The sequence below is a fragment of the Planococcus citri genome, chromosome 4 (assembly GCF_950023065.1).
Source record: "Planococcus citri chromosome 4, ihPlaCitr1.1, whole genome shotgun sequence".
In the NCBI taxonomy this organism is placed as follows: Eukaryota; Metazoa; Arthropoda; class Insecta; order Hemiptera; family Pseudococcidae; genus Planococcus; species Planococcus citri.
In genome coordinates this window covers 2046774-2062450 of record NC_088680.1, presented here as the reverse complement: position 1 = coordinate 2062450, position 15677 = coordinate 2046774, and the positions used below count along the sequence as shown (strand labels likewise).

At 33.5% G+C, this 15677-nt stretch overlaps 1 protein-coding gene and 1 long non-coding RNA gene across 2 annotated transcripts in view; both read left to right on the top strand.

Annotated features, from left to right (window-relative positions):
• LOC135845639 (sodium-dependent proline transporter-like) overlaps positions 1–9411 on the top strand; it is a 121533-nt gene extending 112122 nt beyond the window's left edge. The window contains exons 15-16 of the mRNA XM_065364337.1: positions 427–712; positions 976–9411. Of these exons, the coding sequence (XP_065220409.1) occupies positions 427–712; positions 976–1043 (354 nt within the window). The 3' untranslated portion in view covers positions 1044–9411. The remainder of the gene's footprint in view (positions 1–426; positions 713–975) is intronic.
• A 4170-nt stretch (positions 9412–13581) lies between these two features.
• On the top strand, positions 13582–15207 carry LOC135844939 (uncharacterized). Its single transcript, XR_010558676.1, has 4 exons — positions 13582–13791; positions 13900–14086; positions 14503–14609; positions 15029–15207. It is a non-coding gene; the product is annotated as an uncharacterized LOC135844939 (long non-coding RNA).
• The last annotated feature ends 470 nt before the right edge of the window (positions 15208–15677 follow it).

Genomic DNA, 15677 nt, shown 5'->3' with positions numbered 1-15677 from the left:
TGTAAAAAAGTTGTTGAAATTTACATAATAATCCTTACAAATACCCCCCCCCCCCCCAAAAATTAAAAATAGGCAAAATTTTGTTGAATTTTGTAAAATGAAATTAGTTTGAGAAATTTGAATTATTTGAATAGTATATGAAAAATGATTCTGATAACTAAGAGAATTTTTGACCCATAAATGCATGAAAATTTTGAGAAACTTACAAAAAAAAATGGACCTAAAATTGGCGATAATTGTTGAAAACATCGTAAAAATTAATTGAACACCTACAACCTTACATAAATACCCAACAAAACAAGATTAAAATGAGATGAAAATAGTTCAAAATACCCGAGAAAAAAATACAAAATAAATAGATTATCCTGAAACGCATTAAAAATGTTGTAAAAATTCTAATTTTTTATTATTTTTTCATTTTTGCAGAAAATTTTGAAATCATGTCGCGCACGAGACAGCTGGGGTCCATCGGACGCCCAACTAAAACGCGAATGGCTCGAACAACCGTTACTGGAAGAACAAGAAGAGAACTCCAAAACCACACCAGGCGATAAAAGCAGCTCCGGCTTGGGCGGCGTTGGCGGCGGCGGTAGCGGCGGTAGCGGCGGCGGCGCTGGCACCGGAGACGGCAGCGGTACCGAATACAAGCTGAAAAAGGAAGTAGTCGCTAAGCTGAGCCAAAATGAGGGAAACTCGAAGAATCAAGTCAACGGTAAGCTAATAGCGGAGTAAATTTTCACAAAATGACCTCACACCAGAGATGTACGAGTACGTTATAAATACATACGTAAGCTAATGTCATTTTTTGAAGATTTCCTACCCTCGCATACCTGATCCGTCTATCTCTTCTCTGTCATATTCTGCACACTACCTACGACACACATCGCCAACTCAACACGCACACACGTTACTTTTTGGCCTGTTCTAGCAGTGCCTGTCTGCGTCACTAATCGTAGCGTTTTTTTCCAATTCCAGGACTGTTGTCAAAGACAAACGATGAGGAAAATCCTCAAAGTTACCCTGGACATTATTTTTCAGTGTGAGAAATACTGATTGTCTGCGATGCTGAGACGACATTTTGTATATATGGTTTTTTTTTGTTGTTCTTAATTACCTATTTCGTTCGATCGCGATGTTTTTTTTTCCTCCTGGTTTTACATTCGGGCTCGAAATGGTCAACTTTCGAGTCCTATGAGCACAATACACGTCATATTAGGTGTATAAAATGAATATGGTAAAATTGACTGCTGGTTCGAGACGGTGTTTGAATAATATATTATTTAAAAAAGTATACTACGTAATTTAAAAATCATATGTAGATGGTAGAGTAGTATGTTTTATACATAAAAGTACCTAACGATATATCCAAAGCAGTGCCTTTTTGTACGACATACTCGCCATTGCAAACTTCTCCTTTGTACAAATAAACCGAACGAAAGTCTTTCCGATTACGAGATAGAGAAATCTACCCTATACGTATGTTTCAAATAGACTGATGAGTAATCCTTGGTTATTGGTTCGTTGGATTGTATTTTACATCCATCACCATCACCAATTCAGCCTAAAGTTCTAAATCTGTAGAAATCCTGTCGTTTTATTTCCCCCCTAGCAATATCATTTTATCAATAATATGATTCGATATAATTATAGTCAATTATTTGTGTAACAAATTTTTAGTACGAGATACATATTTATACCTACCTATACCAATTCCAGGGTTATTTCGTTTTTCTCCTTTCTTTCTCCTTTTTCATAAATAATTTAGTAATAGAAAATAATACCTATAGGTGATATTTTTAACACCCTGATCGACGCTTTAAATTAATTTAATACTCTTATAATATTATACTTAGTAAAACAAGAAGTATAAATTCAGTCAATTTTGAGTCATATTCCTCCTCCTCTCCCACTTTCTCTGTGAAAAAAAAATTAAGAACGTCTCGACCTAAGACGACGAGTGAAAAATTTTTCAAAAATATTCCTACACCATGACGAGATGATTTTCGTTCACTTGTGTTTCGATTTCGATGAATGTAAGTACGAAAATTACGAATTTTTTTAGCCAATTTTTTTCCTCCTCCTCCTCCGTCGATTTACTTACGTACGTATGTTTTTGACTGCGCTACGCGGTTTATTTTTTGAAATACGTGTGGCGATAAAGTATGTAATATTTACATTTGTATATAACGCGGTTCATATATTATCGTGTAAGTTGATTTTTTTTTTATTTTATAAATACTTACATAATTAGATGATTTCGCGAAGCTGCGATCATAGGTTTAAGTTTATATGTTTGCCCTTTGCATGAAGGTCTGGTGGTGGAAGAAGGTATTTTATTTGTATGTTCGATTGAAATGTCATACTTTTGTACGATCAGAAAGTTGGAAGCCATTCTATTCTTTTTGCTGATCAGGAATCGATTGATTGGAGTCGGGAAAAATCGATTCATTTGTGATTTTCAGTCCCGTTTGATCGACCATTCTTGAAAATGAGAGACCTTTGTGACGTTGATAATCGATCATTTTCGAAAATCGATTAATCGATCTACAAAAATCGAATCACTGGCGATTTTTGATCATTTATGATCGATCATGTTGGAAATGAAACGTATTTTTTTTTTTTAGAATGAAAAATCCTCCAAAAAAACTCTTCAAAAAAGAATTACACCCCGCCCTCTCCACGATTCCTAATGAACCTACTTCATGAACAAAAATTAAAAATTTCAGTAAGAAAATGTTATGATATCATGGTGGAATCCGCCCCTAAGAAAAACAACCTACCACTTCACCATTTATCATATAAGACAATCTATGAAACAGCTAATGAGCCAAAAATTTGGGGGCTGACAAATCTTCCACACTCCAGAGTCAAGTTAGATTACTAAACTTATTTGAGGGATCTGTCCGCCCAAATTTTTGGCTCATTAGCTGTTTCATAGATTGTCTTATATGATAAATGGTGAAGTGGTAGGTTGTTTTTCTTAGGGGCGGATTCCACCATGATATCATAACATTTTCTTACTGAAATTTTTAATTTTTGTTCATGAAGTAGGTTCATTAGGAATCGTGGAGAGGGCGGGGTGTAATTCTTTTTTGAAGAGTTTTTTTGGAGGATATCAGTACTTTTTTTTCTACAATTATTGTGATGAAGTGTTTAATCTAATGAATGAAAATAGCATTGGTGGCAGGAGCATGCAGAGAGTGGACAGATTACTGGACATTTGTCATTAAACTGACTGGAATAAAAACAGTGGGTTTTCAAGAGTGATGGGGGAAGGGGTTGACCAAAAATTCACCGATCAGTAAAAAAAAGACTTTCAATTTTGTCAAATAAAATGACAAGTAGCGAATATAAATTTCTAAAATGAAATGAGAGCTGAAATGACAAGTTTACCAATAATTGATAAAAATACCTATTAAAAAATTATTATTTTCCTTTTTGAATTTTTTGAAGTTTCAAAATGGAATTTTTTAGTTTAGGAAAAGGATAGAAAAAATAGCTGAGTGATGCGAGTGAAAAAACGTTCAAAAATTCAAGAGGTGAAAAACAATTATGCTTTTCAGGTTCCATTTTTTGCCTTCAAAATTTTGGAATTTAAATGTCAACTTTTTAAAAATTTAAATTTTGAAAATGTAAACCAAACAAACCTGAACAAAGTAAAGCAAAATGTCATTTCAAGAAGTAAAAAAAAAAACATGTTTTTTCAGGTGAAAAAATGTATCTTGTTTGTTTTAAATAAATTTGCGTAATGAAATTTTTTCCATGTTTACTTAAAAAAAAAAACAAGGGCAAAAGAAAATTTGTACTTTAGGAAGTGAAAAACAACGTTTTTTTACAATTTATTTTTAAAAATTGAACATGTTAAATAAAAATCATATTGAAAAAATCAGCTTACAAAATTAAAAATTGAAAAAAAATTTTTGATTCTGATGGGGTTCGAACCAGAGTCTACTGCGTGGTGAGTGGAAGCTTAAATCATTCAGCCGCTAGGCTGTTCAACGTTTTAGCGCATTTCAACTGCATACAACGCCGCCAACACGTGTTGTGCTTCAAAGTTAACGGTCATTTTGATATTGAGCATTTTATGCACAATAATAATAATTATTGCGCATAAAACCAAAGCTCCGTTTACTTTGAAATTAGTAAAAGGCACTTTTACCATGTTCAGAGTATATTTGAACAAAATTTCAGCGTTATTGGTGCAGTATTCGAAGCTGTAGCTTTGTCTAAAGAATCAAAAATGGCGAAAATTAGTATTATAAATTTACTGTTTCTTTAGACAAAGCTACAGCTTCGAATAGGGCACAAATCACGCTGAAATTTTGTTCAAATGTACTTTCAACATCGTAGATGTGCCTTTTGATGTACGTACATCTATCCCAGCTTTGGTTTGATTGTACTTTGGATAAATATACTGCTCGTTTTTTTAAAATTTGTCATTTTTCAGCATCTTTAGACTCCACTCAAGCTTGATGTAATTGGGCTACAAAGCTCAATTTTTGCATGAACATCAAGTTTGTGATGGAGAAGTGCCTTTTGATATTTTGGGTCAATTTTGAAAATTTTTGGGGCCCAAAAAGGGGGGGTGCAGGGTCAATTTTCGAAAAATTTACAATTTTTTGCTGTTAGTCAGTAATGGTTGACAAATCGAAGCTATATTCCAAATTTCATCAAAATTGGTTCGGCCAATCCTTCAAACTTTGAGTAAGTGTTGAAGAACAATTTCGCCAAAATAACAAAAAAATGGCTACTTGAAACTTTGCGAATTTTTATCGTACAAAAATTATTCTTATATATTCTGAAAGGTCTTTGAAAAATAAGAAAAAAAGTATCTATGCGTTTTTTGAATAAACGCATAGTTTTTGAGAAAATTGCGTTGGAAATATTCTGGGCTAACATTATGAAATGATTTGAGAATATAACTCCGTCTGGCGTTGCGCCGCCTACGGTAACGCGTTTCATGACGCGTTTGAAACCGTGGGAGGGCGGGGTGGCAACGCTACCGCGTCGCCTGATCGATTATTATTGAGATAAAAATCGATTAATCGAACTCGAAAATCGATTCGTTTGCGACTTTCGATCTCATATTATGAATGATCATGTTCGAAATGAATAATCAATTCCAGCCTTCAAATTAGGTTTTTCGATCAAAAATAGATCTTGATCGAAAATGGAATAATCGATCAAAAAAATCGATTCATTTGCGACTTTCGATATTTTATGATCGATCATGTTGGGAATGAAACATCATTTTTTTAGTATGAAAAATTATCAATATCATGATTGAGAATCGATTAATCGAACTTGAAAATCGATCTTTTTGCGACTTTCGATCTCATTATGATTGATCATATTCGAAATAAATAATCAATTCCAGTCTTCGAAGTAGGCTTCTTGACCAAGAATCGATCTTGATCAAAAACGGAATAATCGATTCCGTAAATCGATTTATTTCCAAAAATCGATTTTATTTGCGATTTTCGATCTCATTATGATCGAACATGTTGAAAATGATACAGCATTTTTTTTAGTATAAAAAATTTATTAAAATTGAGAATCGATAAATCGAACTCGAAAATCGATTTTTTTTGCGACTTTCGATCTCATTATGATTGATCATATTCGAAATAAATAATCAATTCCAGTCTTCGAAGTAGGCTTCTCAACCAAAAATCGATCTTGATCAAAAATGGAATAATCGATTCCGTAAATCGATTTTTTTCCAAAAATCGATTTTATTTGCGATTTTCGATTTCATTAGGATCTAACGTGTTGAAAATGAAACAGCATTTTGAGAAATGAATCGATAAATCGAACTCGAAAATCGATTTTTTTGCGACTTTCGATCTGATTATGATTGGTCATATTCGAAATAAATAATCAATTCCAGTCTTCAAAGTAGGGTTCTCGATCGAAAATGGAACAATCGATCCCAGAAATCGATTTATTAGCGATTTTCGATCTCATTTTAATCGTTTATGTTCGAAGTCAAATATCATTTTTTTGCTTCCAAAAATCAGTCACAATCGATTCATCAAACCGTAAAAATGGATTCATATGCTCGATCAAATTCGAAATGAAAAATCTATTGCGTAACCTCTGCATCAAAAATCGATCGTGATCGAAAGGTCCATTAATCAGACTGCAAAAATCGATTCTTTGGTATATTTTTGATCCCTTATGAGTAAAAATCGATCACTTCAAAATAAAAAATCATTTTTTTAACCCCATATAAATCAATCATGATCGAAAATTGATTAATCGAGCCTGGCTGTTTTCGATTTTCAATCTCACATGATCGATTTTGTTTAAATTAGACCTTTCGATCGGAAATCGATTGTGGCCAAAAATCGATTAGGTATTGAACCCCAAAACTCGATTCATTTGCAATTTTTGATCTCATACAATTGATCGTTTTATAAACTGAAAAATAAATTTTGGTCTCAAAAGGAGACCTTTCGATCAAGAATCGATTATCGAATTCCAAAAAATCGATCAATTTAGGATTTTTGATCTTTTATGATCGATCATGTTCGAAATGAAAATTCCATTTCAGCTCCAAAAAAGGACCTCTTGATTTAAAATCAATCGTAATCGAAAATCGATTCATCGAATTCCAAAAATCGTTTCATTGAATTCCAAAAGTCGATTCATTGAATTCCAAAAGCCGATTCATTGAATTCCAAAAATCGTTTCATCGAATTCCAAAAATCGATTCACATTATTGATTTTTGAGCTCATATGATCAATCATGTTTAAAATTACATCTTTCTTCATTTTTTTTTTTTTTTTTTGATTTTATTTGACATAAAAAATTTACAAAAATCATGTTTTTCCTCTCAAAAGCCATCTTTTGAAAATCGATTTTTTCGATCAATCGTCTCTTGTGATTTTTGATTTTGATCACGAGGAATGATCGATTTTTTTCAAATAAAAAAATGATTTTCTGAAAATCTGTATTTTTGAACGATCGATTTTTGATCTTCGATTTCGGTTATAAGGATTGGTCAATCTGTTCAAAAATGATCGAGAAATGTAATTTTATGGTTGAATTGTAGGTAATCTAGGACGTAGGTACTTTGGAAAAATAGACCCGAAGACCCTTTTTTAAGGCTTTTTCATTCTCCGAGGGTCCATCTCCCTTTGAATAAAAAATTGTCAATGATGAAAATCACAAAGTACTGGATCCAAAATTGTTTCAAGTGTCTGATTTCAATTATTTGATTTAATATCGCTTCAATTTAACTTTCTTATCGTGGGACCGGTGGGACTGTTATACTTAGACAGTGCAGGGGAATTTTTCTTCTTTTGGTTCATTGAAATATTGATGCAGGTCAGACTTGTGATTGTTTTTGAATGTCTTTTTGGTCTTTTACAAACGATTCAAAAAATACGACAGAATTATAAACCACCAAAAAAAAGAAGGAAAAAAACACTTTATTTTTGGCTGGACTTTTTTGTTGGGTCTTGCAGAATGAACGAAGCATTAAAACTTCCCAAAGTTGAAATACCTAATTTTCTTTCAGTGGATAAAATGAAAAATTGTTGAACAGAAGTGTCAATTATACCTGTAAAACGAAACACCTTCGCAATTGTCATATTCCCTAATCCCTTTAAAAATAAAAGTATCGACAGTTTTTTAGATCAATATTGCCAATTCGATACATTTCGAATAATTATTCATCAAAACCGATGGAAATATTCTAGTAAAAAAATCCATCAATTCATCGACGAATAAAATAATCATCTCACCATGTGGAAAAGACAAAGACAGAAAGTATTTTTGAATTGTTTATACCTATACGTATAATTTTTAGTCGTTATAAGTTAAAAATGTTCGAATACGAGCTTGACGATAGTTTCTAACCACAATTTACCATCGGGGAAATCTTGAGTGACAGTGTGGTACAGAACTAAACCCCGTTAATTTATAAGACGAGTCTATGGTATTTTGTAGTATTTTTTTGACTTTTTTTTGATTTCATTTCTCGTTTTTTTTGTTTTTTGTTTGATTAAAATACTCAATTTAAAAAAAAAAAAAAGGAAAAAAAATGAAAAAGAATAAATAATTATTTTTTTTTAAAAACTGTAATTTTCATACGTATTAAATTTTTAATGGCCTAAGATTTAAATTTAAAATGATTTTTCTCTTTAATTATAATTATGTAATATTATTTTTAATTTGTATACAAATTGTATATGTTTGTGGAAAACCGTGAATTTTTTTTTGTACATATGGCTGTTCGTAGTTGAAAATTTTGTTTTAGCATTCTGTTAAAAGCCTAGTTGTTTAAAAGTTGCCATATTAAAACCCAAGTAGTCGCCGAGTAGTGGATTTCGCTTGAATACGAGTCTATTAGACTATTATAGCGAGCAATTACTCGGTTTCGATGGCTTGGATTTGCACAAAAGTACAAATAAACATTCGTGTAAGCTCAAAACGTGCGTTTGAAACTGCCTATTTCAATAAAACAACAAAAACGATGATTTTTATAAAATTCGTATTCGTGTTGCGCGAAGATGATTTTGATACGATTGATCGAGCAACAATATTTCGAGTATTTGCTTTAAAAGCATGGTTTTTTTTTGTATATAATATTAATTCCAGCATCAACACCAAAATTTCGCGCAGGATATTAACGAAAGAAATATTTTTTAAATTTTTGAAAATGTTATTACGTTGTGTACCTATGTTTTACTATTTATATTTGGTACTACGATTTTTCTTTTTTTTTTCTAGAAAATGCAAAACATTGAAACATTGTTACCAATAAAACATTTGTTGTGGCCTCGCTGCCATCCAATTTTTAGATACCTACCTAGTTGATTTTGTTACCAAAATACCTACCTAACGCGTTATTAAACATTTATACCCGCGGATTTTGTAGATAACAGCGACGAATTTGAGTACATATGTACATAAGAAAACATATCAAAAATCATTTCGTATTGCATTTGCAAATCGCGCTTCGTTTAAAAATGGCCATCTCGTTCATTTTGATCAAAATTTTTTCCTTTCGGCATTCGAGCATTTTATCTACAAAATCTGATTACAGGATTGTCGACGAGCTATGTTAGTTAGATTGTTGTGGAAAGCTGGTTTCTGTTTTCCCTCCATTTTGTTTGATTTATTTACGTACGTTTTTTAAATAAAAAATGTTAAAAAAATAGCGAAATTACTCGTACTGTTACATGTACCGCGTGCTTTAAGTATAAAAATGTGATAATTAGATGATTGCGTTGGATTGTTACTATTTTTTTTCTAAAGTATTATTCGTCGAGTTCCATATTTTTTTTTGTTTGTGTTTTGTGTTTCGGTGTATTTGTTATTTATACAATTTAAAATTAATACGATGTTTTAAAAAATGTTGAATTTTATGTTAGAACTTGTAGTAAAAGACTGTATAATTTGGTGGTGGTTACTAATTTTTTGTATGTGTTGTAAGTGCTCTATGGCCCTGCATTAACTTGTAGAAACAGGTTTTGGGTCTGAGCCAGTATGAAAATATCCCCTCTGCTCTCCTCTCGCAACCTTCTTCTTGGTTACCATTTTCAGAGAGCCTTTTTTTTGGTCTCAAAAATACCCCTGGCCCTGTATTAACCTGTGGAAACTGTTTTTAGGCCTGAGCCTGTACGAAAATACCCTTTCTCCCCTCTCAGCTGTTGTTTCGCCCAAGCTCACGAATCTTGACTATTCATATTTCTTACAAGGGAACCTTCTTGAGGTGTCACACTCCGATTTGAACGGGACCGCGATTTTTGGAAACAGCATAGTCTAAAACTCCCAAAACCGAATTTTCAGCTGCCCAAGTTCATTTTTCGATTTTTGGCGAATTTTTGAAAATTCAAAATTGACTGTTTTTGGCGATTTATGCTTTTTTTTTAAAAGTACGTACTTGATCAATAAAAATGGTCAAAATAAGTCCCTAAACTAATATTAATTACCCAAATCTAAATTTCACCATTTCCTGCCATTCTGGAGCCTCCAGTGCGATTTTCCAATTTCTCCAGAATTTTCAATTTGCCCCAGAAGGCATAAATATGAAGTTGAGCAGCTAAAATCTGGTTGTGTATTATACTCGACCTGTTTAACGAGTTAATCCACATTTGAGCCGATTTTGAGAGTGACACCTCAAAAGTGGTTTTTTGACCAGCTTTTTCCAAAATAAAAAATCAAAAAAATCAAAAGTTTCCCGTTTGCGTGGATATTTTTGAAATTCGCGCGAATGGTTGTATTTCTTCAAGAACTAACCTCCGGAGCGCAAATTCTACCATTTCCAGCCATTTTGGAGCGAGAGTGGCACCTCAAAAAACCACACTTGAGGTGTCACTCTCAAAATCGGCTCAAATGTGGATAAACTCGTTAAACAGGTCGAGTGTAATATACAACTCGATTTTTAGCTGCCCAACTGCATATTCGTGCCTTCTGGAGCAAATTCAAAATTCTGGAGAAATTGAAAATCGCGCTGGAGGCTTCAGAATGGCGGGAAATTGTGAAATTTTGATGCGGGGGGGTTAGTTTTGGACAAAATACTGCGATTCGCGTGAATTTCAAAAATTACCTCACAAACGGTTATCTTTTGTTTTTTGGGATTTTTTAATTTTGAAAAAAGCTGGTCAAAAAAACACTCTTGAGGTGTCACTTTCAAAATCGGCTCAAATGTAGATAAACTCGTTAAACAGGTCGAGTATTATACACAACTCGATTTTTAGCTGTCCAACTACATATTCATGCCTTCTGGAGCAAATTCAAAATTCTGGAGAAATTGAAAAATCGCGCTGGAGACTCCAGAATGGCTGAAACTTGTGAAATTTTGATTTGGGGGTCATTTTTGGACAAAATACAGCGATTCGCGTGAATTTCAAAAATTTCCACACAAACGGGAAACTTTTGATTTTTTGGATTTTTTAATTTTGGAAAAAGCTGGTCAAAAAGCCACTTTTGAGGTGTCACTCTCAAAATCGGCTCAAATGTGGATAAACTCGTTATACAGGTCGAGTGTAAAAGCAAACTTGCCAAAAAAAAAGTTGGCCTTACTTACAAAATGGCGGACATTTTAATTAACAGGTCAGCCGAAATCGCAGATTTTGCGTTTTAACATAGGACTTGCAAGAACTTTTTCGAACTTTACAAAGGTAGATCAAAAGATCATGCTAAAATTTATCACCTGTCAAAATTTCAAGTGCTAAAGTGCGTTTTTCGATTTTTGGTGAATTTTTAAAAATCAAATTTAGGTCAAAAATGAGGGGAAAAATCAAAATTTTACCAAATTGACCGAGAAAGCTGAAATTTGTGATATACCCTACTTTCGACATGCCAAATCAATTGGAAACGGTTTCAACCCGTTTTGAACAGTTCGTGAGCCTCCAGCAGATTTTTGAAACTCGAAATTCCCACAAAATTCCATCAAATTGGAGTTGTAAAGCTAAAATTTATTCTAAAAACTAATTTCAATACGCTACGAAGTATTGCAGGTGAATTTCAAGCCGTTTTGGATCCTCCAGCTACTTTTTGAAAATTCCCGAAGTCTCCAGCAGATTTTTGAAACTTTAAATTTTCACAAAATTTCATCAAATGGCGATGGAAAGCTGAAATTTACTCTACACTCCAATCATAACACCCTCTGAAAACGACTTCTGGTGAATTTCACGTCATTTTAGAGCCTCCAACGATTGTTTTGAAAATTACTGGAGCCTACAGTAGATTTTTGAAAATTTAAATTTCACCAAAATTTCATCAAACTAAGATGGAGAGTCGAAATTCATTCTGCAAACTAATTTCAATACGCTACGAAGTTGACTGCTGGTGAATTTCAAGTCGTTTAGGCGCCTCCAGCAACTTTTTGAAAGGTCGTATGACGTTTTTTTCGATAAATAAAATTTCCTAAAAGTAGCTGGAAGCTTCATAACCATTTGAAACCACCGTGTAGTCTGCGAAGTAAATTTCAGCTTGCCAACTCCATTTGATAAATTAATGTTGGCGAAATTTCAAGTTTCAAACATCTACTGGAGGCTCCAGTAATTTTCAAAAAAGTCGCTGGAGGCACTGAAATGACTTGAACCTACCTGAAGTCGTCTTCAGAGGGTGTTAAAATTGGAGTGTAGAGTTAATTTCAGCTTTCCATCTTTTGATGAAATTTTGTGAAAATTTAAATTTTCAAAAATCTGCTGGAGGCTCCAGTAATTTTCAAAAAAAGTCGTTGGAGGCTCTAAAATGACGTGAAATTCACCAGAAGTCGTCTTCAGAGGGTGTTAAAATTGCAGTGTAGAGTAAATTTCAGCTTTCCATCTCCATTTGATGAAATTTTGTGATAATTTAAAGTTTCAAAAATCTGCTGGAGGCTTCAGGAATTTTCAAAAAGTCGCCGGAGGATCCAAAACGACTTGAAATTCACCTGCAGTACTTCGTAGCGTATTGAAATTAGTTTTTAGAATAAATTTTAGCTTTACAACTCCAATTTGATGGAATTTTTTGGAAATTTCAAGTTTCAAAAATCTGCTGGAGGCTCCAGAACTGCTCAAAACGGGTTGAAACCGTTTCCAATCGATTTGGCATGTTGAAAATAGGGTTTATCACAAATTTCAGCTTTCTTGGTCAATTTGGTGAAATTTTGATTTTTCCGCTCATTTTTGGCCTAAATTCGATTTTCAAAAATTCACCAAAAATCGAAAAACCCACTTTAGCACTTAAAATTTTGACAGGTGATAAATTTTTGCATGATCTTTCGATCTACCTTTGTAAAGTTTGAAAAAGTTCGTGCAAGTCCTATGTTGAAACGCAAAATCTGCGATTTCGGCTGACCTGTCGATCAAAATGGCCGCCATTTTGTAAGTAAGGCCACTTTTTTTTGGGCAAGTTTGCTTTAAAATGTTCCTTAGGATGTCCCCTTTAAGAAAAAAGTTGTCCCGGAGGATCGGCGGGGGGTGCAATTACTCCTATTGTCATATGCCGGACTATAATACAAAAAATAATATTAAGAAGGATTTTTGATTTTGTTCGCGTCATCTGGCAACACTGATTGATGTTGACATTGTTGACATTTTTCTGTTTCCTTCCTTTCCTTCTGGCTCTGGTTAGTCTGCCTACTTTTGAGCTTTTTAATTATTTTTTCCCTCTAATTGAAGGGGTAAATGGTTGATTAATTAATTCTTACATTTAAAACAACAGCAGTACAATTTAGAATGGTTCGTTGACGTTGATGTTTAAATTTAGAATCAATGGCGTCACGCGTCATCGTTACCGAAGAAGACGCTGGTCAAAGTTTGGAGGCAAGAAAACCGTTAGTCCGTCACTAATTCATTTCTACCTATGATCTTCTTTTTCATTGCACCTGTAAGTACATATATTACTACCTATACTACACTAGTGTTTAAAATGATTATTTTCCAATAGGAGTGTAAAGTGTTTGATTGTTTACTTCGTGTGCTCGAAGCTCGAACGTCAGCTTGAGCTTGGTTCGTTTTAAGAACTATATTGCGCTTGCACAACGTTAGTTCCAATCTTCCAAACCTATAAGAAATAGCCCATGGATTCCTGGAAATTGTAAATCAACTCATGAAGTCCATACAGTTGTCTAAAAGTGAGTAGGCAAGTTGAATTGAAGTTTCGTTAACTTTGTTAGGATCAAGCCAGACTAGATCACACAGAAGACCGTCGCGTCGATCAGCGTATAGTAAGTAATGGTTTGCTGAATTTCAAGTAATTATTCGGTTCCATGTTTTCAATTGCTGACTCAGAGGCCACTATGAACGCTAAATAATCTTCTCACACGTCACATACGACGACCTGAGGTAAGAAGCAATCGAAGAATCTACCGAATGATTCCATACAGCTTTATACCGAACCGCGTCCATACCTGTATCGATTTAAACGATAACCAAAAATGTTGTATTTTGCAGAAACGAGGTCGTAAGTGTATCAGATTTGCCTACATTCGATGAGAAATTTCGTTGACTGGATTGCTTTCGTCGTTAGTTCGCGATATGAAGAATCTATTTCGCGTGCTTTGCTTTGAACGGCATTAAGAGGCAAATGCATTCGATGGAGTAATTACTGTACGATTGATGTAATCGTTCGAAAAAAAAGGTAATTTGCTGCAGGTAGATGTTAAACACGTTCGAATATCCACAACAAATTCAAAAATTGACCGTGAATGTCACCCGTGCTGTAGAGATGGAGGTTGTGTTATTTAGCTTAGCTCAGATTGTACGAAAAGTGGTTTCGTAATGTTCATTCGTAATTATTGCATTTATTTAAATGTGGTGTTGATTTGATTCTAAAAGCATCGTTTGGCTCAAAGTGATATATCTGTACAGTTATCTATCAGCATTAATGTGCATTTCTTCTGACATCAGCAGACATTGTTTATCAAAATTGATCAATCTGGAGCTAGCTCTTGTTTGTTCTGCGATCGAATAAATCCAAAAAATAGAATTAAACTCTAATTTTTGTATTAATAATGAAGCAGTTAAGTACTTGACGATTGGTATTTGTTGTTTCAGGTCGTTAAGTTTGCCAATTTTGCCAGCGTATCGTATTGATAAGTTCATCTCATCCACGATCAACGAATACCTATACATGTTGCAATCGAGCTAATTTGATTATACGAGTAAGTACGACCAGTAAAACATTTAATTACCGCGAAACATGGATTTGCTATCTTCATTACCTAGTTAATTTTTGTGCAAAGATTGCTCATCTTTGAACTCAAACTTAGACCGGATCTTTTCTTTTTTCGATCTTCATTCGTTTAAAGTGAAAAATTATTTTCGATGTTCGTATCAACGTTCGGTTCGAGTTGATACTAAAATTTGCACCAAACCAAACAGCGAGTAGGTAATGATTTAGTAAATTGCAGAAGTTATTCGAAGAATATGCAAATTTCTATCGAATATCGTACGATTTAATAATTTCAGAAAATATTAATTCTGATGAAAATTCTATTCAAATTGCACGTTAATATTTTTTATGCAGAAAAACTCGATTGTAGTATATAAATTTCAACGAGTATTTGTTTATTCTGTACAGGTATTGTCATTTTTCGGATGAGATATGTCCGTGAAAATTATTACGTTCGTTGATTTACACGAAATCGTGAGTTATTTCAAGGTTCGCGCTTCACGAAGCTGGCAAAAGTATACCTACTTGGTGGTTATGGTTGCAACTTGGAAGTGGAAGAGATTCTCTCGACGTAAACATGTATCTAAGTAGGTAAGTATTGTATTTGAGGAATATTATTTAATAATTAAAGAATGTCGATGCGATGATGATACGCGATGATCATCTCGTACATGTAATTATAAAGCTCGTCTAACTAATCGTTTACTGGATACGATAGATGATTCGAAAGCGATGTAGGCATAGGTAACTTATTATTTTACACGTTCGACGTTCGTCTAGTTGTTTAATGGTTTACGAAATTCATTTTATTAATCAATTAGAGTGCGAAGATCGCTTTCATTCAAATGCGAAAGTGTATGCGTATAATTCATATGTTTATTACATTATTACTTTATTGTGATTGGAGATTGAAGCGTAGGGTGGCTCTTATTTTGAGGTTTTGTTTTTTACGATCCGAAAGTTGTTGGGTTTTAGAAAAAAAAAAAATTTGATTTTCTCGTAGAAATGGAAAAAAAATAATTTATGAAAAAATGTTCGTGATTCCTTCCCTTCTTCT